The sequence below is a fragment of the Neolamprologus brichardi genome, chromosome 23 (assembly GCF_056152115.1).
Source record: "Neolamprologus brichardi isolate AB-2024 chromosome 23, ASM5615211v1, whole genome shotgun sequence".
In the NCBI taxonomy this organism is placed as follows: domain Eukaryota; kingdom Metazoa; phylum Chordata; class Actinopteri; order Cichliformes; family Cichlidae; genus Neolamprologus; species Neolamprologus brichardi.
Window position 1 is genome coordinate 37,707,172 of NC_142125.1, and position 25,667 is coordinate 37,732,838.

The 25,667-nt window shown below is 42.8% G+C and overlaps 1 protein-coding gene across 1 annotated transcript in view; it reads left to right on the forward strand.

Annotated features, from left to right (window-relative positions):
- The window catches only part of pard3ba (par-3 family cell polarity regulator beta a), a 205,305-nt gene that overhangs the window by 147,714 nt on the left and 31,924 nt on the right, over positions 1 to 25,667 (forward strand). Inside the window, exons 20-22 of the mRNA XM_087836160.1 lie at positions 333 to 443; positions 767 to 1,057; positions 14,909 to 15,020. Of these exons, the coding sequence (XP_087692286.1) occupies positions 333 to 443; positions 767 to 1,057; positions 14,909 to 15,020 (514 nt within the window). The remainder of the gene's footprint in view (positions 1 to 332; positions 444 to 766; positions 1,058 to 14,908; positions 15,021 to 25,667) is intronic.

The window sequence follows — 25,667 nt, forward strand, 5'->3', positions numbered from 1 at the left end:
ATTATAACCGTATCTATCATTAAACAGTCTTTTTCCAGGCACAGCCGCTAATGAACGCACAGGAGTTACAATGAGTTTGTCTAGCAGATTTGGAAAGCTGATGCAAAGTGAAGAGTGTGTTTGTGTGTGTGGTGTTTTTATGTTGTGTGAGCCGGAGAGCCTCTTTCATCAACTCGTGCATGCTCTGTTGACTGAGTGAAGTGTGTTGTTTCATCATTAAAGTCTCCAAAAGGATACTAAAGCCCATTAACCGTCCTTTCAGAATAAAAGCACCACGGTTTTATCTGCCTGAGGCTTTGAGATGATCAAATTCACCCTCTTGTCGTTTCCAGGTTTGGCAAGAAGAAGGAAGACAAGAGCAAAGATGCAGCAAAAGCTTCAAAGAGCAAACTGGAGGCACTGAGTGAGGAGGAGCTGGACAGGATCCCTGATGACAGAGATGGGTATGAATCACAAAAAACCCCCAACAACAACCAAAAAATTGACATTCTGTGTGTTGTTTTTATTATTATTTCACAGTCGAGGGTGTGATAGCAGAGCGGCGTACAACATGTACAGTAGAATAATAATAGACCAGCATTTGTCACAGTAGTAAAGTGCTGTGATTGGCATCTTACCTGACAGCTCTGATGCACCCACCTGCTCCTCCATAACAACTGCTCAGCCGAATGTCTGTCACAGAAGAAGAATCACAGGGAAAATGTGTAAACCGTGTATTTTTGCTGCGCCTGTGCTCTTGTGTAACGCCTCTCCTCCTTGCTGACAGTTTCGACCCACGTTACGCCGAGGTCCAATCCGGCCCCGCCACCCCTGACCCGTCCTCCCTCCCTGACGTGGAGGACGATGACAGCGACCCAAACTACGCTCGCATCAGCAACTTCCGCCAGCCGCCCTCGCCGCAGTCGTACATCAGCCGTACGCCCTCCCCCGCAGTACCAGCCGGGATGTCCGGCCCGCAGCAGGCGCCCTTCGAGGACATCGACGGGCTCTACGCCAAGGTGAACAAGTCCAGAGCTCCGCCTGCTTCACAGACCCAGCAGCAGAACCAGGCAGACAGGTGAGAGAGAGGGACACAGTGGAAAAGTGCTAGATTTAAATAAAATGTTCTCTCTTAATTTGAGCTCGCATGTACGATATTACACATCTCTGTGTTTTAAATGCATGTTTGGCATTTGCACCTGTGCTTCTGCACTGAGTTGCGATTTCAGTGTGCAGGTGGAGTCACACAAGGTCACTGGCCGTGGTTTGATTGGCGTAAGTGAGAGAATATTTACACAAATCTACATTCACGATCTGCTAAACTGAGACATGCATAAAACATGAAGGCATGGTTACACAGTAACAGCATGCATTTCATTCTCTGTTGTCTTTTCTATAGATTTGACCTTTCATAATCTTTAAAACGTTTGCAATATCATTTTTCTGTGACTGTTAGGACAGCTGGCTACAATTAATTGATACGTCACCTTTTACTGGTTTCAACATATTTTCCTTTTAAAATGTTTGCTAAGAGTTACATGGGTGTCCAGATCATGCAGCCACGCTTTTATCTGTTTGGGAACTTGCTGGTTAGCGTCTGGGGAGCAGCTGCCAGTATTTTGGGGGCTTCTGTGAAGCCAATGGACACCTGGGTCAAGATTTCAGTTTCCCCCCTCTGGCAGCTGTTTTTAGTAACACTTTATAATACGACAGAGGGCGTAATTCCTCGGTTTCAGTGGAATTTCATTGTATTGTATTTGAAATTACAATGTAATTATATTTACTTACACATTCTTAAAAGGTAGATACACTAGAATAAAGCAAAAACAAGTCACATGTTTACAGGAAACAAAAAAATGCTGATAATTCAAGTAGTGATTAATTAATTTGAAGTAGTGCCTAAATTCTGGGTTTTCTACCAGAAAAGATTTCTTGGTAATTTTCCATAAAAACAGCTATTTTACAGCTATTTTCCAGGAAAGTAGACACACCTTCCCCGTAGACCCTTTTTGAAAGTTATACATTGATTGTGAAAGGTTATAAAAAATAATAAGTTAGATTTGATTTTGTCATTACATAGTAAATGGTAAATGGCCTGTATTTGTATAGCGCTTTACTAGTCCCTAAGGACCCCAAAGCACTTTACACAACCAGTCATCCACCCATTCACACACACATTCACACCGGACACTGGCGCCACCGGGCCCTCTGACCACCACCAGTAGGCAATTTATGAGCATTTATGTTTTTTCTCTTGTTAGCTGGTCAGAGAGAACAGTCGGTATCACATTTATATTGATAAAATTGAATAATTGAATATCCATCATACACATCAACATAATGAATATTAAACAAATATGTTTTTTAAAACCCTGAAACCTAAAAAAAACCCTTAGTGACCTTCATTCACCCCATATTACACCACTTGCCCAAAAAAGTACAGCATATAATGTAAGATGGGAAAATATCTTTTGTTTTTCTGTTAAATTACTTAAAGTTACTTTCAGTGTAATCATTTCTTTTTTCATGCCCTCAGTTGTTGGCTTTATTTTAAAGTGTTACACTATTCCTGACTCTACCCTCTCCATTTATCTGGGCTTGGAATTTGCACTAGGAGTACACTGGCTTGGGAACCAGAAAGCTTATGGTAGCAGAAATTACCAAAAAAGTCTAAAAATTCAACATTATTCATATTTAGAAAGATTACATTGCTAGTGACACGCACAAACACAGGGTCCAGGTGCAGCGGTACACTTCCCTGAAAGCATAAGGTTGCCTCTTCTGAGCCCTCTATTCAATTTAATGTTATTTCAATTTCAAGTCACCAGCTGTATCCTTGTCTGTTCATGCTTGGCACTGAAATCATGCAATCTGGATCGGACACCTCTTGACATACATGCAAAACAAATACAACCAGAATTACTTGAGACAGTTCGAGGAGGCCATGGGTGCCATATGATGAATACTGTGATAATTAAAACACTGCAATTACGGCGATACGTGTTTTTCTTTCTTTCTTTTAACCATGTGAAGTTGACACCAGTAATGCACTGTACTTCTACTTGAAGCGTTAACTATAGGTCATAATAACAGCTTGAACATTTGATCTACAGTCTCTTGAGATCACCAAAATCAAGTCAATCTCTATAGACTCGCATGTTAAAATGTCCAACTTTACAGTGGGAAAAAAGGCATGCTCACAAAAACTGTTTAAACTTGATAAATGCTTAAAGTCAGATTTATGTGGACACGAGGCGGCTGCAGCTGGTAGCTGTCTGCTGGGGCTTCACCTCTGTTAATTTGAGTCGCTGCACTGGACTTCTCGACGACGTGCCGTTTTTTCGGGGGGATTTTTAATGCAATTGTCTGGCATATAATATGGCTAACTCTGCTTTTAATTTTATTACCAGGCCATCCAAGAAGTTGGTGCTCCCATACAGCCTATGGATGCACCTTGCATTAGCTACCACTCAACATTCTTATCCAATTGTGGTCAGATTTGGCACCAAAAATCCAAATTGGCTTGCCAAAATGCTAACACCGAGCCTTCAGAGTCGGGCTTCACAAACCAATGGCTCACGTCTCATTAGGTCTATCTAATATCTATCTCATACACTTTTACATGAGTTCAGTCAGGTTTGCCTTTTAAAACCTGCCTGTCTGAGATGCTAAGCATCACTCTAGCTTCACAGTCATTGAATTTTATATTATTGCAGTGCTGGAGCTTGGTTTGTGTGCCAATCCAATTGATATCCTAAAACATTTTATTTTTCCAACATGAATGGATCTATATCTATGCGCAGAAATAGGAATTGTGCAAGTCGCAGTGTTTTGAGAGGCATTTAAAGTAGTTTAATAATAAAATGTACTTTAATTTGAGTAAAACGTGTCCTTTGTAATATTTGGATGTCAGAGCCCCTCATTGTTAGTCTAACAAAGGGCCCATGCTTTCAGAAATGCACTGCTTATCAATGTTGTCATTCGTTCCATATTATATATTATTACCGCTGCAGTTTTGAGAACCGTAACTTTCAGCTGCTTTTTGTATTTGAGAGAGGAAAAAAAGGAGAAACTCTGAAGAGGATTCTAATGCAAATTTATCATTTCCCGTATGAAATAATACAGGCCATATTAAAAACTTCCCTCAACTTAAACTCTCTGACAGAAAATTACGATTGACTTGCAAATCAAAAACTAAGCCCCAGACACCCAATCTCATCCAGGGAAGAAAAAAAAAAGAGAGAAAGAGAAAGGGATTGGACATGGAAGGGGAGACAGATGGGAAATGGGAAGAAGGGACAGACGGAGGGAGAGAGAGACGAGAAAAAGCAGGGAAAGAGGGGAGAAAACGACGGAGCCAAAGTGGAGAGAAAAACACGCCGGGCAGAGTAAATTCGAGAGAGAAGAAGTGACAGAGGAGAGGATGCAGACAAAAGAGGAGGAGGGATAATTAGCCACAGTCTAGCAGCCTGACAGATCTGTTAGACCACTTTAGCTCTTATCCACTAGTGGTGGGTACTTCATTACCAGCCTGTTTTCTCCCTCTACTCTCTTTCTCCCTCAGTTTCTCTCACACTCTCGATGTGTCACATATCCATTCTCGCTCCTCTGTTTTGCTCCTAATGTATACTAGACTTTAGCATTAACATGATGGATGAGAGGAGTCTTCTTTGGCTTGTTAACTCTGTGTGAGAGGGTGTCTGTAGAGACAAAAGGATACAAATAAATGTCTAATAATGTAGTTAGAGGACAGTCATACTGCACATGTTCATAATAATTCAATTAATTCATCTCCATCCTACAAGGTAAACCCCTCGTTCATTCTTTCGCCTTAATTTCCACGTTATTTATTGTATTAGTGATCAGTAATAATGAGACAATGTTGGCAAGCTGTCGTATGTCATTGTACTATTAGGAAGTCAATCAGAATATCAAAATAAAGAATGAACTTAATAACAAGTACGGGATGAGGACTACTGGAAGTCTGGCTGCTACTCGTCTGCCCGCTGTCATAGTGCTTCATTTTTCTCATTTATGTGACAGATAGTGACCAAAAATGGCCGTTCCAGGCAATAAGGAGGATGGGAGCGGGAATGGCACGCGACACAGGTCGATGGCCATCATTAATTTACCCTATGAAATGTAAATCATCTGTTTGAGTAACTGCAGGGCTGCATGTCAAAGTTGAAGCTACAGTATATTTAAAGCTATCTATGATACTTTGTGTGTGATGACACCCTCATCACGTTGACATCAGTGCATGATTAGAACAGATAAAAACTTTTAGCGTGAAATGCCCGCTTCCACTTCAGTATGTTTCACAGGGGTTATCTGATTAATTTTTTAAAGTCGCTCCTTTATGGGGGGAAAGGGCTCGGTTTGTTTGTTTTACACACGGGACCAATGAGGAGTGTTTCCTTGTTTTAACCCAGACATCACACAGAACATACAGTAAAAACAACAGACTGACTTCTCAAAAATCACAAAACACCAGCTTTGTTTTACAAAGCCCTGCTAGAGAAGCTATTACAGCCTCAAATGTTTATATAATGCAACTTTATGGTTACGTCTCTACTGTCATGATGACCATCTGTCATCCAAGAGTGCAAAGACGGCTCACTCTCCGGGCTTTTAAGGGAACAGTATTGTTCTTTTTAAAAGTACTTTAAGAAGTTCGCAGTGCAGTAAAAAGCAAGTGCGAAGTCCAGGCTTTTGTTAGTAGCTCTGTTGAAACCCATATTTTTTTACTTAAATAAATCTAATAACTTTTATTTCATTGTTTAACAAGTTTTTTAAAAAAAAAGTTTAGTGAAAAATATCCAGTGAAAACTTTTTGATCACCAGTTTATTTTGTTCCCCCCCCCCCCCCCCCCCCCCAAAAAAAAAAAAAACTTGCATGTGTTCAAATGTTTTTATGTTATATGGTTTTTACTGATAAATCATTGACCTTAAGATCATGGTTGATGTAAGCTAAATGTTATTGGATTGTTATCATGACCCCAGAGATCTACAAACTTTTATCATAATCCATTTAAAACCTTTTGAGCTACCGTGTTTACAGACACGCGAACACATCATGATTAAACATGCAACTTGCTGGTAATAACTGAATGGTAAATGGTAAATGGCCTGTATTTGTATAGCACTTTACTAGTCCCTAAGGACCCCCAAACCATTTACACAACCGGTCATCCACCCATTCACACACACATTCACACACTGGTGATGGCAGCTACATTGTAGCCACAGCCACCCTGGGGCGCACTGACAGAGGCGAGGCTGCCGGACACTGGCGCCACCGGGCCCTCTGACCACCACCAGTAGGCAACGGGTGAAGTGTCTTGCCCAAGGACACAACGACCGGGGCTCGAACCGGCAACCTTCCGATTACAAGGCGAACTCCCAACTCTTGAGCCACGATTGCCCCAGTTATTATTCAGTAATAACTGAAATGAGTAAAGAAAATCAACAGCCTATTTATGCAAGATAATTCATAATTTTATTGAGGGGGTTATATTGGTTGGGTCTGATTATTGGGAGGGAGGGGGGCGGACATAACCCCCCTGGAAATTACACCCCTGCGCGAACGCCACCAAAAACATAACCTCCTTGGGGAAGGTTATCAATCGAATCTGAATTATGACAAAACTAGTAGCTATAGAGAGATCTAGCTGTTTCTTTCCAGGTTATCACATACCTGCAGCAACAGACAGTAGAAAGATTCGCAAACGTTTCCAAAGCCGATGAAAGCAGCGGGACGGAGACGGGATCAATAAGGATCTAACAGCTAATAACAAATGTGTCCGTCACTTAAGATGTGTCATTCATAATCTACAGGTTAATAATTAAACCATACCTTGTTACTGAATTACATGAAAGCGTGAATACATGCCTCCCCCTTAACTCCTAATAGGATGTGGCAGCTTTAATTAGCAAAGCAACTATCAATACACAGCTGCCGGGGTGAGATTGTGTGTCACATCAAGTGTTTTGTGTCTCTTCCGTGAGTGTTGTGGTAATGTTGAATGAAACAGGGACGAGCTTTAAAGTAAACATGACCCACGTCTGGATGAAATCGTGTTTGTTACTTACAGGATAGAACAATTAACTTTCCCAGCTGGGACTGTTGTGGAGGGCCGCACCAATAAGCTGAACTGCTACTGTTAGGGCCTCGTTTTAACGTTTCCCCTTAAATGTTACAAACAATGCTACAAATCTCATCTCTGTAAAGGGCTTCAGTCACCTGTGTTGTCGTTTTTAGTATGAACTAAAGAGGTATTGTGTGTTTAAGCAGTTTTGTGATCTAGAGTTGTGGTAATAGACGAGAGTTTTCCTTTAAATTCAGTAGCAGCGTCACTGAGATCATATAGTACATACAAAAGGCGCACATGCACTTTTATAACTGCTTTCCTTTCTCATTTTTTTGGGTAAAGTCTGCACATCTGTTAAAACACATGTTGCTGGTCATGAGGTTGGAACCTCTGTGGCTTTTCTTCACACACATAAACGCACACACACAGTCAGAAATAGACGCGCACACACAGCCACCCACATGTAATATTTCTGTGAGAAAGCCCAGCGTAACCTAGCAACATTTCTGTGTGTGGTCCAGTGGGTTTTATCCACACAAAATCACAGGTGTAAGCTCGTTTATTGCGTTTGTGTTTCTGTAAGTTGAAGCGCAAACTGGCCTGCTCTTGACTTCCCCAATTATTTCTTTTTTAGACCCTCTGCTCCTACAAAGTAGTTCCTTTTTAAGTTGTTGCATGTGAAATTCTTATTAAAACCTCTCAGTTTTAATGATACTTCCCAAAAATATGATTTATAAAGAAATATGACATAAAGCTAATTTATCTAGTTGATTTTGGAGGTTGGTATATATAGAAATGCTTCGTTGTCATCTGAGACATGCCGGTGCCCCCTCCCCTCAACTTCCTGTCAAGGCCCCTCAGCGGTGGACTTCCAGCACTGTCTCCCTAATTCGCTGTCGGACATTTTCATTAGACCTCCGATGGCAGGTGTGTACGCTGATGAGCGTCGCATTCGATTAGAGCTGTGCTAGAAGCTGACCTGTGGAGAAAAAAGGTTGGCTATGCTTGTCAAATTTTATTAGCCAGGAGGCAGTCTTTGTAGCTGGAGCAAGAAAGATGAGATGAAAGAGTGAGAAAGAACAGGAGGCCAAAGTGCAGAGATGTGAAGGCTTGTGAGGGGTTGTGTCGTAAATTGCGACACTGTGCTAAGAACGGGGAGACGAGGCTAAGTAAACGTCACGTTGCTGCCGTAGTTGGAGCAGTGGCATGAGGATTACATGCCTCTAGGTTTACCTGACACTGTGGCAAACTGGAATGCTCAAATCACTCCAGACAAGCATGAGTAATTGTTGAAATATTTTAGGAAAAGTGCTACACGCGCTGTTGGATTTAGAAATGTTACGTCTTTTTTTTTGTTTTCTTTAGCAATGACATGAATAGCACTGGTTTCTTTGCATACTCTGAATTTTGGTGCGATAGAGGAAGCAGTTTTATTCTGCTACAGGCGGAAGCAGCGTTAAAGAGGTGCAAAGCAGACTTTATATAATGAGACTGCTCATTAAGACAAACGCTGAAATTTACCTTTTCTGTACAGCAGAAAACTGAAGAAGAAAAAGGCAACTTCTTGTGTTCTGCCGAGGATTTTAGCCGCCCGACAGCATCTGCCTGAAGTAGACTTCTAGTTGAAAACAACACTTCATTAGTGTGTACTCCATATTAAGACCTTTGTGTCTTTTTTATTTGTGATCTATCTAAGCCAGGGGTGGGCAATCTCAGTCCACGAGGGCCGGTGTCCCTGCAGGTTTTAGATGTGTCCTTGAACCAACACAGCTGATTTAAATGGCTAAATTAGCTCCTCAACATGTCCTGAAGTTCTCCAGAGGCCTGGTAACGAACTAATCACGTGATTCAGGTGTGTTGACCCAAGGTGAGATCTAAAACCTGCAGGGACACCGGCCCTCGTGGACTGAGATTGCCCACCCCTGATCTAAGCTGTTAAAATGTTTCTTATTTGCATTCATGCAACTTCCCGTTGCTCTGTTCTCTGTGGTCAGTTACATAGAGTGAGCAGCCTGTTTTACTGGAGGCTAGTTTGAGATTGTCAGTTAATCAATTTATTGTTATCATTACCATGCGCTTGTCTAACAACAGAAAACAGATGCATGGTGAGTAATGTGTTTGTTGAGCAGGATGCTGGGGGTCATCGAATTAATTTGGACTTCCGAAAACCTTTTTTTTTTGGCAGGGGGGCATTGTTGGCTTTTGACATGTATGCATAGGTTGAGCTGTGATCAGTGTAACCAAAAGCATCTTCTTCTCCACCTTATTTAATTTTATTTGTATATTTAGAAGGTCAAGATATTAAAAAACAATAACCGGTGCTGAATTACTGGATTTTTGAAGAGCCTTCGCACTAGACTAGACTGCCACGGCCTTTGACCTCCGCTGTCTCCATGCCTGTCCAAATAGAGGTGTCGTGGGTAAAGAATAAGATCATGGAAGCAAATTAGCTTTCTCCCAAGTGTGTCTGTGTTCTCCTTTGGGTGAGGACTTAACCCGCTGGTGTGGGGCTGGGACTAAAGCAGGGTCATTTGAGCTGGTTAGGCGAACCGACTAAGATGCCTCCTGGATGCCTCATAGGTGAGATGTTTTTTGGCAGAACCAGCCCAGAGGAGACCCTGAGGCTGACCTGAAAATGCTAGCAAGATTACATCTGTATCAGAGCTGTCTTCACAGAAGAGAGAGCTTTTTACTGGTGCTCAGACATCCTGGACAGTTGAAGGTGGATGGGTGTAGAGATTGATTGTTAGCATCTTTCTTAGCATATCAACTTCATTATGGGTTAAAAAAAAAGCAGTCTGAGTTACTCTTTTATGTATTAGTACGCCGTTTCAGGTTTCAGTAAGAATCAGTGTAACTGATAGAAAATGAATGTGTTTCATTGGTTGTGGTTCTTTAGGGCAACAGTAAAAGGAGGAAAAAACTCAAACTTTCTGTCTGAGTCTGTTTCCAATATTTCACCAGGAAGCCAAACACTGACCATGCACTTTGAAGTGTGCCTACCTCCAGCATGCAAGCAGCAAAGAAAAGCCTGCCCGTCTGAGCTCTTTTCCCCCAGTGCGTTGTGTTAAAATCAGCTGGCCTCTGCAAGAAGAAGTCGCCAAACCAGCCGGCGGCAGTGCACACTTCCTAATTAGTCTGCCCTCACACTGGCTAACACCACAGGATAGTTGCTTTTCTCACACATTTTCTCCCGCTTGCTTTCCTATCACCGGTGCTTCTGTTCTCTCGGCCTAGTCCCCCTGTTCGTGCTTTTGCTCCTTTTCCAAGTTGCCATCTCAGTCTTTATGTTGCTGTTTACTTCTGCTCTCATTCTGTCGTCTGACGCAGCTTTCATTTCCTGCTACTGTGTCTCATCTTCTCCCTCTCTACTCTCCATCTCCGTCCTCCTCCAGTTTTCCTTCTCACAGCACTGTTAGATCAGTCTGTGTAGTCAGGTACTGTGAAGTATGCATGGGATAAAGTATTTGAACGAGACGTAACTTAAATGATGTCAATTTTCTGTACTTGAGTTGATATGACAAAATAACACTTTAGACTGCAACGAAGCAATAAATCCATAAAGTCTTTACACGTCGGTCACTTAGACTGAACATTAATGTACAAATGGCAGAAAATCACTACAAAGCTCTGGTTCCTCACATAATGAGAACCCATGTCTTTGTTTTAAACCAGTCATTCACCTGGTTTTATTTTTCATTGCACAATACTCGCGAATTAAAGAAACATGAGAACACAACAATAGTCTCAACCACTCAATACACCCTCTGTGTGTATTTCTCAGACAGAGAAACCCATTTGATGTGTATTTGCACTCAGAAAGTTCTGCAGAATCCCATCCAACCAACCAACCAACCAACCAACCGACTTACTTCTGCCACTTTTCTGGGTGTGGGTCATAGGACCAGCAGTTTAAACAAGAATGCCCAAACCGCCTTTCTCTTCAGCCACCTCCCCCACTTTTTCTAGAGACCATCAAGGTGTTCACATAATCTCTCCAGTGTATCCTGGCTCTGGTGCGGGGTCTCCTAGCAGTTGAAGCTCACCTTGGAGACAGTCAGGAGGCATCCTGATCAGGTGCCCAAACCACCACAACTGGCTTCTTCTAATGTGTAGGAGTAGCAGATCTACTGGGCCCCTTCCAAATGACAGAGCTTTCAGCCAGAAGACTCCTGTGAAGTAGATGATCATGGGCTTTTGTTACCTTACCTGGATTGAGACCCCAATCTGGAGCCAGATCTGGGAAGAGTGCCTGGTGGCTAGGGGTACAGTAGGCTTAGCCTGAACAAGCCACATGGATCAAGCCGCAGCCCTCGGTGGACCCATCCCCGGTTTCCAAAATTGTTTCTGCAAATGTACCTATGTAAATTTAAAGTCAACCTTAAAGTTGGCCACCATTCTTCATTTTTGTCTGCTTATGATTTTTTGCACCGCTGCTAAGGTTCCTCGTGGATCGCTCCATAGAAGTCCCCGTTTAAACAGAGACCCTGTGATTTAAATTTCATGTTAGAAAAGAGAATGAAGGCACTGTGAGCCAAATGTTCTCTCTGGTCTTTTAGGATGTTACAGTAGAACTCCCCAGTGACAGTCTGACACTTTAAATGTCAGAAAAATGATATTCATGCTTGTTGTGCTATTATGAACCTTGTCTCAGGAGAGTGCAGGCTCTTCCAGTGAAGACTGCCATTCGGTCTATGTTGTAGCAGCACAGAGAGCTCACAGCAGCTGTGAAATCATAAACGTCCATGTGGTCAGATCAGGACTTCCAGGATGGGATCCAAATGTAGCAGGAGCACTGGGTGTGGAGCAGCACTTCACAAGGACTCAAGCTTCAAGGGCCAAATTTAAATTGGGAATGTTTTTTTCAGTTTCCTTTCTTTCTTTCTTCCTTTGTAAGAAAAAAGGTAGTCGAAGTCATTTGAGTAACGCTAGGCAACAGTACATGATGGGCGAGGCTGAGTGACTTTTCAAATAACCACAGTCGCAGTGTTGCTTCTCTAATTAAGCCATAAATAATAGAAAAGTTCATAAAAGGTTTTCCCAGATTACTTCAAATCTGAGGAATGCCAGCCCTGTTTCTCAACTGGAGGGTAACTCATTTCAGTGCCTTGATGTCATTAACAGTCCTGTGTCACATTAGAGAAAAACTGTGCTCACTAAGGCTTAGAACAACCGAGCTGAACGGCTCTGGCCTCAGGCCGGCAGACTGCAGCAGTTATTAGCTGCTGATGACAACGGGGTAGCCTACCTGTCCGTCTCTCTTAACACACGTATATAGGACAGGACAAACAAATGTGCGTGCGTGTACAGCCACTCATTAATCCTTCTGAACCTCTTCTTTCACTGTTTGGAAAGCAGCCTGCTGGAATTGTCAGCCATCAAACCGCTACTTCGCAAACCTCCAGCCTCTCCTGCACCCCCCCGCACCCATCCACCCTCATCTAATGTTTTATCCAGAATCAGCGTCTGTCTTCAGCCATTAATATGATAATATTTGGCGTTGTCAGTGATGGAGGCCGCGGCATAATGAGATAATTACAGTGTTGTTTCATTTGGAGAGCGACACGCACGCTCAATCAAAATGGCAGGCCTAATTACGGGCCCAGGGATTGGCTAATGGGATCGCTAGAAGAGGGGTGGCATGAAAAGGGAGAAAAAAAAAAGTCTTAACTTGGCCGTGTGCATTTATTCTCCACGGGTCTGTTTGTTTGTGTGTTTGCGTGATGGGCGGCAGAGGGTAAGACTACTAAAAAGCTAGCAGTAAGCGAATAAAAAGAAAAATGCAAGAGATGAAGTGTGAATATCTTAATAGCAAGGTTGTCTGTGGGACACTTGGGGGGGAAACTGAGATGAGTATTGATTAACTGTGCATTGAAACCAGCCATTAAACCAATCTGAAGAAGCAACAATTAGTGCGGTACTGGGAGTAATGCCGCCTCAGATATCCATCTTCATAAAGCATCTGTGCTGGCGTTTCATAACAGCACGGAAACTTTCGGAAAGTTCTTTTCCTCATGGCAGCAAGTTAGGATCGAGTTTTGCGCCCAAAGTGTTGACAGGGACTCGTTGGCAGAGGACGCACGCGCGCACAACGACAACAACAGTGTGCATACCAACATACTGACACGGGAGTGTGTGTGTGTGTGTCTGTTTAGGCATCTTTGTGGGGACCAATAATTGGAATTTTACTATACTTGTGAGGACCAAACATCACTTATGAGGACACATAAGGACACGAGTTTGAATGCATTTTTGAGACTTAAAATGTGGTTTTAGTGTCAGTGTTACAGTTAGGTTATGGTTAATTTTAAGCTGAGGGTTAGGATTAGGTATTCATTTTTGATGGTTAGGGTAAGCGGCTAGGGAAAGCATTATGTCAATTAGATGTCCTCACTGCGATATCAAAATGAGAATGTGTGTGTGTGAGAGAGAGACTCAGCTTTCTCTCCCCCTTAAGTTGACAAGATGTATACCCAGGCACAATCACATTGTCACTGTGTGTCCCACATACCAAATTATAAGGATCAATCACCCGTTTGTACATTACAGATATTTGGTGTACACACACACACACACACACACACACACACACACACACACACACACACACACAGACACCGTCTCAGCCTGATTTTCTAATTAAAGGCAGGGTCACAAGAGAGACTTAAACACGTAATCTATGTACTTCACTAATGAACCTCTGCCTCTCGTGCGCACTCTCCCTCTCTCCTTTGCTCCGGTTTGGTCTAATGGTCTGCCTGGAGGTCAGACCATTAGAGTGTACGGCGTTACACACGTGTGATAAAGGGTGCGTGGGAGTTTTGTCGGACAAAAAGGTCGGCCTCGCGAGGCTGCTCAGGGCGTTCGAGTTTTACAGATGTGGGGTGGGTTGGGGTCAGGGGGGGATTTGAAGGAAAGTTGCTCTTCCTATTCTGTTTTTCCCTCCCGAGTTTGAACACCTTCTCAAGGCGTGTATCTCCCGAGGACATAGAAATGGCAAACGAACTGCATATCAGTGTCAATATTAGATACCCGTCCCCGCTGCAGCCAGTAAACACAGATAAACGACAGCACTGTGTCGCACTTTGGTAGCACATCCAAGGATTGTGCTCGCTCAGGCGCAAACCGTCTGTTGCCTTTGGTGTGTGCGCGCGTCCTCACGCTTGTTTGTGTGCGCCCGACTCTGTAGTGCCAGGTGTGTGAGGCTTATCTGGCATTAAGGTCCAGTGAGCATGATGATGTTTCTCTTTAAGTTTTGTCCCCATTCTGTCTCGTTCATATCTCCTCGCTGGCAGTCGCTTGCACTTTTGTGGCGCCTATGTATTCTTCTTTTTTGTTTTTCGCCTTTTGGTGACCTCTAGGTCGGGTTCGGCCTTACCTTTTGGGTGGTTGATTTGTCTGTATCTGAATCCGGGATGGCACCTCGTTGCTCTTTGTGACATCAGAGTGAAAAGACAAAAACCGTGAAATGTTTCAGCTCCGTTTCTCTCCGCTGCGGTTTTCTCTGTCAGCTGAAGAAAGTTCAACAGAGGCACTGATGTCTTTGTGGATATTTTCTGTCTTGCCCGTCAGTCTTCCTGTGCAGTCAGGGCTTGTCATCGTGAAGCCAAAGAACATCGGCGGCTTTAACAAAAGATTAAGCTGAATATGTTCCACCTGCCTTCTTGCTTCACTTCTGAATTCCCACCTGTGTTGGATGCTCGGCTTTTCATCCTGCAAAGGAGATTAAAAAAAGAAGAAGTTTTTTTTCTTATTTTGTTTAGTTTTTTTTGTTGCTTCTCTCCAAAATAGTGTGTGTTTGCCATTATTAACCCTTCCTGTTGTGCTCGTCTCTGCAGTGATCAGCGTCTCCATGGAATGCGCAGGGAGTACATGCAAGCCCGAGCCGCCCCGGGTTACGAGGAGCTAGACGCAGCACGGCGCAGAATCCTGGAGTATGATCCAAACCGGGTGAGTCTGCGTGCTTTTTTTGGGGGTGTTGTAGTTGGTTTAAACCGGACACCAGTTTAGAAGATGGTGAAATGAAGAGTGTATTTCTGTGTGTGCTTGTTTCCAAAGCACTCCCGAGAGACCACTGTGTTTTCCCGTGTGTCGTTCTCAGGCTGGTCTCAGCTTCTTGTTAACATTTGAGGGGCCTGTGTGCCATCGAGGAGCTGCCCGCTTTCCTCTTCATTTGGTATATGGAGAGATCTATTAGACTGCTGACATTTCCATCCCATCTTTCTTTTAGCTCCACTTTATCTCTTTCTTTTGTTTCCTATTGCTTTTCCTTCTCTACCCCTCACCCCCCTTTCTTTTCTACAAAGGCCTGAAATCCCTGATTGTTGCCTCTCCCAACCAGACTGCACTGCTAAATGTCCCTGAACCTGTATTGATCCAGCCTGAGGAATCATTTCATTTACCTCTGTACACTCCCAAACTCGGCATACTCGCCATGGAAATCAATAGCCATTTATCAAGCATTTTAAAAAGGGATTTTTTTAATAGCGAGCCCAAAGATGCAGAAAATCACACTTTGATCCAAATCAGAATCGCCGAATCTCACCACGGCATTTCCACTGAGCGAGATTTGGCTTTCATTAGGTAACGCGAGGAGAGAAGCAGAGGCATCTGGGAAATATGGATTTACTGACCGCATCGCCGCAACAAAATCGCCTGATACAACCGGCCTCCCGCCGCGATCACGTCCTCACTTATTGTAGTCTGTGTCTATTGAGCAACGAAGCCCCGTGAACCAGTCTTCATTAGGCACTCTCAGACACACGCCACAGTAGCTGTCTCTGAGGCCCGAGGGGCTTTGTCACTCATTACGCATCCCTATGCAGCATGTGTTTCTGCCTCGGATCACCGTGACTCAGTCGGTACCCAAACTCTGATGCAATTAAAGCGCAGCAAGCATGAGGTGCAACCTCTGATCAGTTTGTTATTTTTTTTACCCAAAAAGAAGACAGCGGTGTCCACAGCAGAAACCAGCAGTGGCTTTCTCCCCTGAGGAGACTGATAATGAAACACTGCACTTACCAGCACACACACACACACACACACACACACACACACATGTAGTGCGAATAGACACAGGAAAACATCAAGGAAATTCTAGTGGGAACATAAAAAAAAGAAGATATTGGCAGGATATTTTGATTCATAACATGATATAACTACATTCACAGACATCGATTAAGCTTTTATGGAGTATATTGCTTGAGTGCTTAGTTCTTATATTTCTTTCTTTCAAGTTCAGATCTATCAGAAACCCCTCGCACTCAGACGTACGGCTGTTTGCACAGATTTCCTGCACTCTGCTTTAACCTCTCCTTTGCACTGAAGTTGCTTCTGTTTGCTCATGAAACTTCTGCTCTCTGATTTTCCTCCTTTTCCTTTTGTGGCACACAGGTTATGTTTGATGGCTGAGTGGTTAGAGCGCATGTCAAACAGGTACCTCTCCCACAGGAGCGGGTTTGTACTTCAGTCACTGCTCTTCCCCTGCATCGCTCGTCCAATCTGTAATATAATTCAGTATCCAGTAAAGGTGGAAAACTCAACATAATACTCTTTGGTTTAATAATTAACCAAACTTCAGTACAATCACAGAGATGGTGTGTTTGGCCAATGGAAAGGTTCTGTTGGAGCTGTAAGATTATCCAAAGTAGACTAAATTATCAAGTAAAGACAATAATGTGTTCCCATTAGTTTATGGGACTTGATTTAATCTACTCCAGAGAACACCTCAGTAATCACTTTATAGGAGAAAATACCTTAAAGTTTCATTTTGTACAAATCTCTTTTATTTTAAATCTAAATCTAAATTCACTGTTTTGAGAAAACAATAAAAGAATTAAACTCCACTTTAAAATACCAGCATGAGACAAGTGTAAGACATAATTAAGCCCTGTTGTGTTTGTGTTGTTCACTTTCGGGGGGCTGAAAAAAGTTGATCAGCAGTGCTTATGAAATGTGATCATCGGGATATATGAAGTGGGAATCACCAGACATCTCACAATACGATGTCAGCTATTACATTTGCACTCAGCACCATCCGGTTCTATAGTAATATTACTAAAGTCAGCTGAGTCAAGTTCTCTTGAGTTGTTCTCATTGACAAAGTCTGTATTTATAAATTTGACTGCAATTATTTTCAAACTTTGGACAACGTCTCTGTGAGTGATGGCAGTCATTCCAAGTCAGGCTGCAACTGTTTGCAGAAAGGTTGCAACCTGTGCAATCACCTTGTGATCAAAAGTGTGCAACACCCTGAAAGTCTTGGCAGCCATTCAGTCACCATGAGTTGCGATTGTTCACAGTAGGGCTGTTCGATATAACGATATATATCGGATGACAATATAAAAATGTCTATCGTTTCATTTTACGCTATCGTTTGTTTCGTGGTGTCGCAAAATAAACTGTTTACGGCAATATTTTTTCATCGTTTTGATGGTCACTGTAGTGGCTATATTAATTTCTTAAAGTTCTCTTTTTCTCTTATATTTAATATAACCACACTACAGACGGACAAGCCTGTTTTTATGCGTTGTGGTTAGCAACAACGACGGTAACAGCATCGCCTGTCCGCTTGTTTATGTTCCACATAAACCTTTCACAATAAAGCTCAAGATCCTGTTGGGACTTTTCAAAATAAACTGAATCACGTAAAAGAGTATGCAGAGTACTTATGGATGAGAAGTAAAAAAGAGCCGCCAGGTGTTAAAAAAAAAACAAACCTTAGACTCAAACGTTAGAACAGGCTTTTCCCCGCAGCACGCCGTGTAATAAATACTCACAAAGAAAACGGCGGGCGTTACAACTTATGTCTAAAAATGTATAGTTTCATGCTTTGGTTAAAACACTCGACTCCAGCTACACGACGCCCAGCTGGAAACACTTTACACAAGTCGAGCTGCCCGAGATTCACAGAATTTACAGAAAATGTTACATTTTTGTGATTTATATCTTTATCAGGACGATAGATGTCTTACAGTGGGGCAAAAAAGTATTTAGTCAGCCACCGATTGTGCAAGTTCCCCCACTTAAAATGATGACAGAGGTCAGTAATTTGCACCAGAGGTACACTTCAACTGTGAGAGACAGAACGTGAAAAAAAAATCCATGAATTCACATGGTAGGATTTGTAAAGAATTTATTCGTAAATCAGGGTGGAAAATAAGTATTTGGTCACCTCAAACAAGGAAAATCCCTGGCTCTCACAGACCTGTAACGTCTTCTGTAAGAAGCTTTTCTGTCCCCCACTCGTTACCTGTATGAATGGCACCTGTTTGACCTCATCATCTGTATAAAAGACACCTGTCCACAGCCTCAACCAGTCAGACTCCAAACTCCGCCATGGCCAAGACCAAAGAGCTTTCGAAGGACACCAGGAAAAGAATTGTAGACCTGCACCAGACTGGGAAGAGTGAATCTACAATAGGCAAGCAGCTTGGTGTGAAAAAATCAACTGTGGGAGCAATCATCAGAAAATGGAAGACATACAAGACCACTGATAATCTCCCTCGATCTGGGGCTCCACGCAAGATCTCATCCCGTGGGGTCAAAATGATCATGAGAACGGTGAGCAAAGATCCCAGAACCACACGGGGGGACCTGGTGAATGACCTGCAGAGAGCTGGGACCAAAGTAACAAAGGTCACCATCAGTAACACACTACAACGGCAGGGAATCAAATCCCGCAGTGCCAGACGTGTTCCGCTGCTGAAGCCAGTGCATGCCCAGGCCCGTCTGAAGTTTGCCAGAGAGCACATGGATGATACAGCAGAGGATTGGGAGAATGTCATGTGGTCAGATGAAACCAAAGTAGAACTTTTTGGTATAAACTCAACTCGTCGTGTTTGGAGGAAGAAGAATACTGAGTTGCATCCCAAGAACACCATACCTACTGTGAAGCATGGGGGTGGAAACATCATGCTATGGGGCTGTTTTTCTGCCAAGGGGACAGGACGACTGATCCGTGTTAAGGACAGAATGAATGGGGCCAAGTATCGTGAGATTTTGAGCCAAAACCTCCTTCCATCAGTGAGAACTTTGAAGATGAAACGAGGCTGGGTCTTCCAACATGACAATGATCCAAAACACACCGCAAAGGAGTGGCTCCGTAAGAAGCATTTGAAAGTCCTGGAGTGGCCTAGCCAGTCTCCAGACCTCAACCCCATAGAAAATCTGTGGCGGGAGTTGAAAGTCCGTGTTGCTCGGCGACAGCCCCAAAACATCACTGCTCTTGAGAAGATCTGCATGGAGGAATGGGCCAAAATACCAGCTACTGTGTGTGCAAACCTGGTAAAGACCTATAGTAAACGTTTGACCTCTGTTATTGCCAACAAAGGTTATGTTACAAAGTATTGAGTTGTATTTTTGTTATTGACCAAATACTTATTTTCCACCCTGATTTACGAATAAATTCTTTACAAATCCTACCATGTGAATTCATGGATTTTTTTTTCACATTCTGTCTCTCACAGTTGAAGTGTACCTCTGGTGCAAATTACTGACCTCTGTCATCATTTTAAGTGGGGGAACTTGCACAATCGGTGGCTGACTAAATACTTTTTTGCCCCACTGTATATCGGGATATAAGATTTTGGTCATATCGCACAGCCCTAGTTCACAGAACATGAAAAAAATTACAATCAAAGTCCAGCCACCAATTTAGTTTTATTTCTTTGTTTATTTCAGCAGCTGTAGGGAGCTCGCTGTCCTATCATTAGTTGTGTGACTGAGCCGTTAGCTTGCTCTGAATTAGGCGTAAGCTTTGTCAAGCTAACCGCGTCCAGCGTTGGGTAGTTTTTTGGTTGAGATGATTTAATGTAAGTTTGTTCAGTTTCCGGAATAATAACTAAATAATTATTAATAAAATATCAATATTTGGTGTCCCTGTGTTGATACATTATCGCCATGCACAATATTGCAGTTCCATGCTATCTCAAAACCCCCACCCCTCCCCCTTCAGGATATTGCTGCACATTAACCTTCTTACCTTACTTTCTCTCTCGATGGTATGGGAGCATAAATACAGAGCGCTTGAGCGTGGCACTCACTCGCTTACAACGGCCTTGTTTTATCAGCCTTTTAGTTGCCACCACTTCTACCACGCCACGCTGCTCTTTTATACTCGGCCCTTTTCTGCAGCCTTGAATGGTTAAAAAGGCTTTCCGAGCTCTCCGCACAAGGCCAGGAGCACACATCTCCTTCTGTCAGCTGTGTGTGTGTTTGAAAGAGAAGATAAGTGTGTGAGTGTGTCTGGGTACCACACTAACCTAAACGGACATAAACAAAAGCAGGAATAAAAGACTATGGTTACTATATCTATTCGTGTCTTTGTTTATTTGATTTTTTCCCAGCGTGCACGGTTTAGAGGTGGAGTTCATCGTGCGGGTCTGTGTCACTGGCTTTGTGTGTATATGTGAGCACGCCCATGCGGTTAAATCTGGTCTTCAAAAAGGGCTTTGTGTCGCTTTCTCATTTCTTTCCTCTAACCCTGTTTCCTCTGTGTTCCTGTCTGTCTATCTGTCTCTAATTTGACCCGTCCTCCATGTTCCCTGTCTGTGGATAGGTCACACTTGTAATTATGCCAATCACACTGTCCCCACTCTCTCTGTTTTCTCCGTATGCTAATGATAGGCTCCCTTTAATGTCTTGATGGCCAATTAAGGCACAAAAGTACACGAGAAGTTTCTTTTTTTAGACTTCTTTGTTCTGTAAGATCAGTCAGCTGTTGCAGAGACTTCTCTTGATATGGTTGTTTATTATAGTTCGATAAAGGCAATAATGTATCAGCTTAACTCGCCGCGCTGCACATGGGCTTATAAATTTGTTCACTCCGCTTGTTGCTACGACACCACTGATGACATCATAATCTAATGATCTAATATTATAGTAAATAGTAAAGCTCTGATTGTGTTGTGTGACACTCAGTTTTGTGATGTGAGACTTGAGCTTTCTAGCACGAGACTGTGAAAGTCCTACTTCAGCTTGTGTAACAACTCGGTTTAAGCGGTCTAATGTTGGATCGGATCCTCGGGTGTGTTTGGGTTGGTTTCAACACTCTTTTTGTCTGCTTGGATCTTTTTTCTTCAATTGTTTTAGGCTGGATGTAAATGACATGGTTGTTGCACTTGTATTTTGGTCATTTTACTTTGATTATCCTCTAATTTCCTTTCTTGTTTCCTTCTCGACATTGCCATGCAGTGTTGAGGACTGTCACCTCACAGCATTTGGTTTCAGTATCTTCAGTTTTAGGGGTTTTATTGGTTTTACAGATGATTCCAATTTAAAATATGTCGTACATGTCGCTAATAAACAAGCAACACAGTCACAAGCGCGTCTGAATAATTAAAAATTTATGGAAGAGGAAGAACATTATTAAATTAGTTCAAAATGAATGCTGGATAACTGGTATGATAAGAGGGTATAAAAACAGAGCGCTCACTGTGTATCAGTTTGAGCAGCTCGTTGCCGACATTATAAATGTAACTGCACAGTTAGCTACATCAAAACGAGAAACTCATTTTAAGAAATTCATTGTTATAAAAGTAGAACAGTGAAAGGGCATCGGTCAGCTCTAGATTTGCTCAGATTAGTTCTCCACACTCTGGACTCTCTGATTAGCTCAGCTATGGTTGTCCGTCTGTTCCACACAGCCAGCAACACGCCCGGTTTTTGTCATATCTAAATGTGCGCACATCCTCTGCACACACGCCATAATTCACAGTGTTGGGGAGTAACAGAATACATGTACCGCCGTTATGTATTTAAAATACAAAATATGAGTAACTGTATTCCGTTACAGGTACCGTTTAAAAAGGTGGTATTTAGAATACAGTTACTTTGTTGAAATAAATGGATTACACGGCGGTACTTCCCTGTTTCATATTGTGGCGGGTCAGGACTGTTTGGGTTTTGTTTGACAGCTACGTTCTGTTGTTCCAGGCGGCAGCGTTACGGTTGCCATGGTTACAGGGTGACGCTCTCTCTCTGCGTGTTCCTGGGTGAGAGAGGCCTTTTTGTTGTTGTTGTGCTAAGCTAACAGGCAGAATGCTACAGGTATAGCTCTAAAGAATGTAGCATCATAGGCAGTGTAGTCCGTGCTGCAGGGAGAATGGACTGCCATACCCGTTATGTGTCTGTGAGCGAGGGAGGGAGAAAAAGGAAAAGTACGAGCTGTCATCGAGCAAAAACGGGAGCTGGAAGCATGTAAATATAATAATAACCACTGCAGCCAAGAAGAGAGCCTGACGAGCCCAGTTGTAAGTAAGCTATTAAGACTCGACTGTACGCTGTGTTCGTGTTTTCCTCCAAAAACAATAAGTTCCGTTGGAGCAGCCTTTCAACGCCTCTCTCTGTCTCTCGCTAGCAAAGTTGACCCAGACAACAAAGTAAAGCTAGTTTTCAGCTACGAGCCCGACACGAACCCGACGTATTAGCCAGAGGTCCCTTTACTACGATTCGGAGCCGCGGACCTTCAGTAACAGTAATAAATCACAGCAATAGTACATTCATGTAGTTGTAAACAGCATGATAATATATTAAGTAATCCAAAGTATTCAGAATACGTTACTCTCATTGAGTAACGTAACGGAATACGTTACAGAATACATTTTGGGGCATGTATTCTGTAATCTGTAATGGACCTTCCCAACACTAATTCACACCATGATGGAAAAACCTGTTTTGACAAAAATCATGAAACATGAGATGATGGGGGTTTTATTTTTAAAACATTTTACAGGAAACTTTTAAAATGCCAGATGATAAAATATGAGACGCTTGGTGGCTCCAGTGTTTAAGTGAATGGAAAAGTGGTTTGTAGTCTAAAGCACTTTGAGTGTTTGAGTACAGATGCCAGTCCATGTCTAGTTCTCTCTTTTTTTCCTCACTCGTTCTCCCTTTTGGCCTATTTGTTTGCCCCCTAGTGGTTCTTTTTGGATGTCCTACAAAGTCTACAGCTGGTGCACTGACCAAGACGCTTATTCACCTCATAGGATTGAATGTTCGAGCACACAGAGTGTCTTTTTTTTCTCTCTGTCAGGTTTATTATAATGGAAATGTACATTATAGTGTATGTGACCATGCCAAAACGAATGGTAACGCAGCGTGCCAGAATCCTGTTTGCCCAGTCTAACAAAGACACACGGGCACACATGCAGGAGGCGCACACACCCATACACGTACGCAGGAACTTGTGCATCTTATCTTCAACTCGTTACCCTGTGAATCATAAACAACAGCGGCAGCACATGTGACACCTTAATGAACACAGAAGTCCCCGAAAACCACACTCGCGACTACACACCTGGAGTCATTATGAAACACACACGGAAAAACGCTCACGCAAGTCCAGATACGACTTGTCATCCATTGCGCAGCTGCTTTTTTCTTTTTTTGTTTTTGTACTTCTCTCTAATGTTGTGTGCACGGACATCCATCACCTTGATGATATTTTAATGTCACATCCTCAGGCTGTCTCAATCTCTCCCCCTCTCTCACTTTTCCCTCTCCCTCCCACACGTCGGCCATCACTTCATAAATAAACCCCCACATCATTAAGTAAACACGCACCAGCCTGTCACGGTGATAGATGGCGTACACACACACTGGCGCGCGCACACACTCGTTCGTGGACGTGTGCGCACACGCATTCAGGCGCTGGTGATCTGCGAGGGCCTCTTCATGCCCACAGGCACAAGCCCCCAGTGGTTTTTGTGCCCATAGTCCTAATGATCTTCACCAGTGAGATGATCTAAAAGCTTACTTTTAGGGGGGGAAAAAGCACCTCGTTCTAAGAAATAAAGTCAATGGTAGTTGTCAAAGTGTTGCGTTAACAGACTTGCAACTGTATCTGCAGGTCCTGTATCTGTGGGCTGATGTGTAGTTTATTTACTGGAGGCTTCCACTGTGCCTCACTGACTGTCCGTCACAGCTTTCACCTGACAAGCGCGCTCTTACCGCACACCCTGTGCTATGAACAACTCTGGCCCGCTCTCTCACTCGTCCCGCTGTGATGAAGGCCTGCAGAAGCCTGCTTCTGAACACACAAGGGGGAGGGAGGCCCGAGGGAGCAAATGAATGAGAGAGAGAGGATGTGAGAGGAGGAGGAGAGTGGCAGCAGGGAAGTGACGGTGCAAGAGAGAACTTTTTTTATTTTTATGAAAAACAAAAAGGAACTAAAACTAAGAACATGACAAAGCTGCAGAGCAGAGTCAGAGAGGCTTAAAGAAGCTCCTTAGGGGGAAAATGGGAAGGATGAAAAATAGGACATCTAATAGGAGGAGCTGGATTGGCACGACGAGGAGACAGATGGGATAGAGGAACTGACAGACACATGGAGGCATTGACATAAAAGACTAAAGAATTTGAGCTAAAGAGGAGAATGAAGAAACGATGGTTTGACAGTGTAAAATGTAGCCTGCGCGGTCTTAGCTGTTAGAGATTTAAACAAGCATTCGCCCTGCTGTAGTGTCCTTGAGCTTTATCTTTACTCTATCTCTAAATTTTCCATTAGGGATGCATTAATGCTCAGAAGCTCCTCTAAATTCATATTTCAGTGCGTTTTCCTGCCACAGCACACGGATTTGTTTTGGAAATGATTTGTCATGTCCTCCTCCTTTCTGCGTAAAGGAAAAGAAAAATAAATGACAGAGAGCATATACATTTTGGCTTATGGCCAATCAAAACATTTCATTTGGAATAAAGCGGTAAACACGGTCGTTCTGTCAGGCTGATGGTGACGCTGGCTTCCAGCCGACCAACAACCCAGAAAAAAACCCACAAAATTAATTTAGATTAAAAAAAACTCTTGTGTGAGCATTTTCTTATCAACTCCTTATTCAAAATGATCCTTATTTTAAAAAACAAAAGAAAGAAAAGGCTCTTGAATGGAAAAGTGAACCAGGAACAGTCAGTTTGGAGTTTTAATAGGGATCGTCCTGGAATTCCGACCATAGTTTTCTATGAGAGCAACAAACCATTAACGTTGCACATATACAGCAAGGGATAATGTAGCTTACTATAATTAGTGAACATAGATTGACTGACATCAGTTAAGCATCAGCTGAAAGTATCACTTTTAACCTTTAAAAGGTTTTTTATATCTGGTTGTTGCCAACCTTTCCAGTTGCAGTTTAACTACTCTAGTCTTTGTGTTAAGAAAGAAAACTAATTTCCTGATGTCTAAGCTCAACAGGGGTCAATTCAGGCTTTTTTTTTGGCCGCCAGGCTTGTAAATCACTGGTTAAAGTCCTGTCTTCTATAACGCTGCTGACAAATTGTTGTATTTCCTTGGCTTGTAACGTAAAGTATAATGTGTCTTTGCCCCCCTGCTGTCTCAGCTGTCAGTTGAACACGCACAACAGCCGCCCACTCAGAGGTCCAGAGGCTTTTCTTCCTCTCAGTAATAATAATACACACACACACATATATATATATGTGTGTGTGTGTGTGTGTGTGTATAAACCTCATTTTCACATCCCTTTTTTTTTTTAAAGCTGGACTTTAATAGAAGACTAGGAATAAAGTCCCCTTGCTCAGCAGAACAAGGGAGCGGTTGTGTAATGCATGAGGCAGTGTGGTTGTCAAAGCTTTGTTTTCATCCCG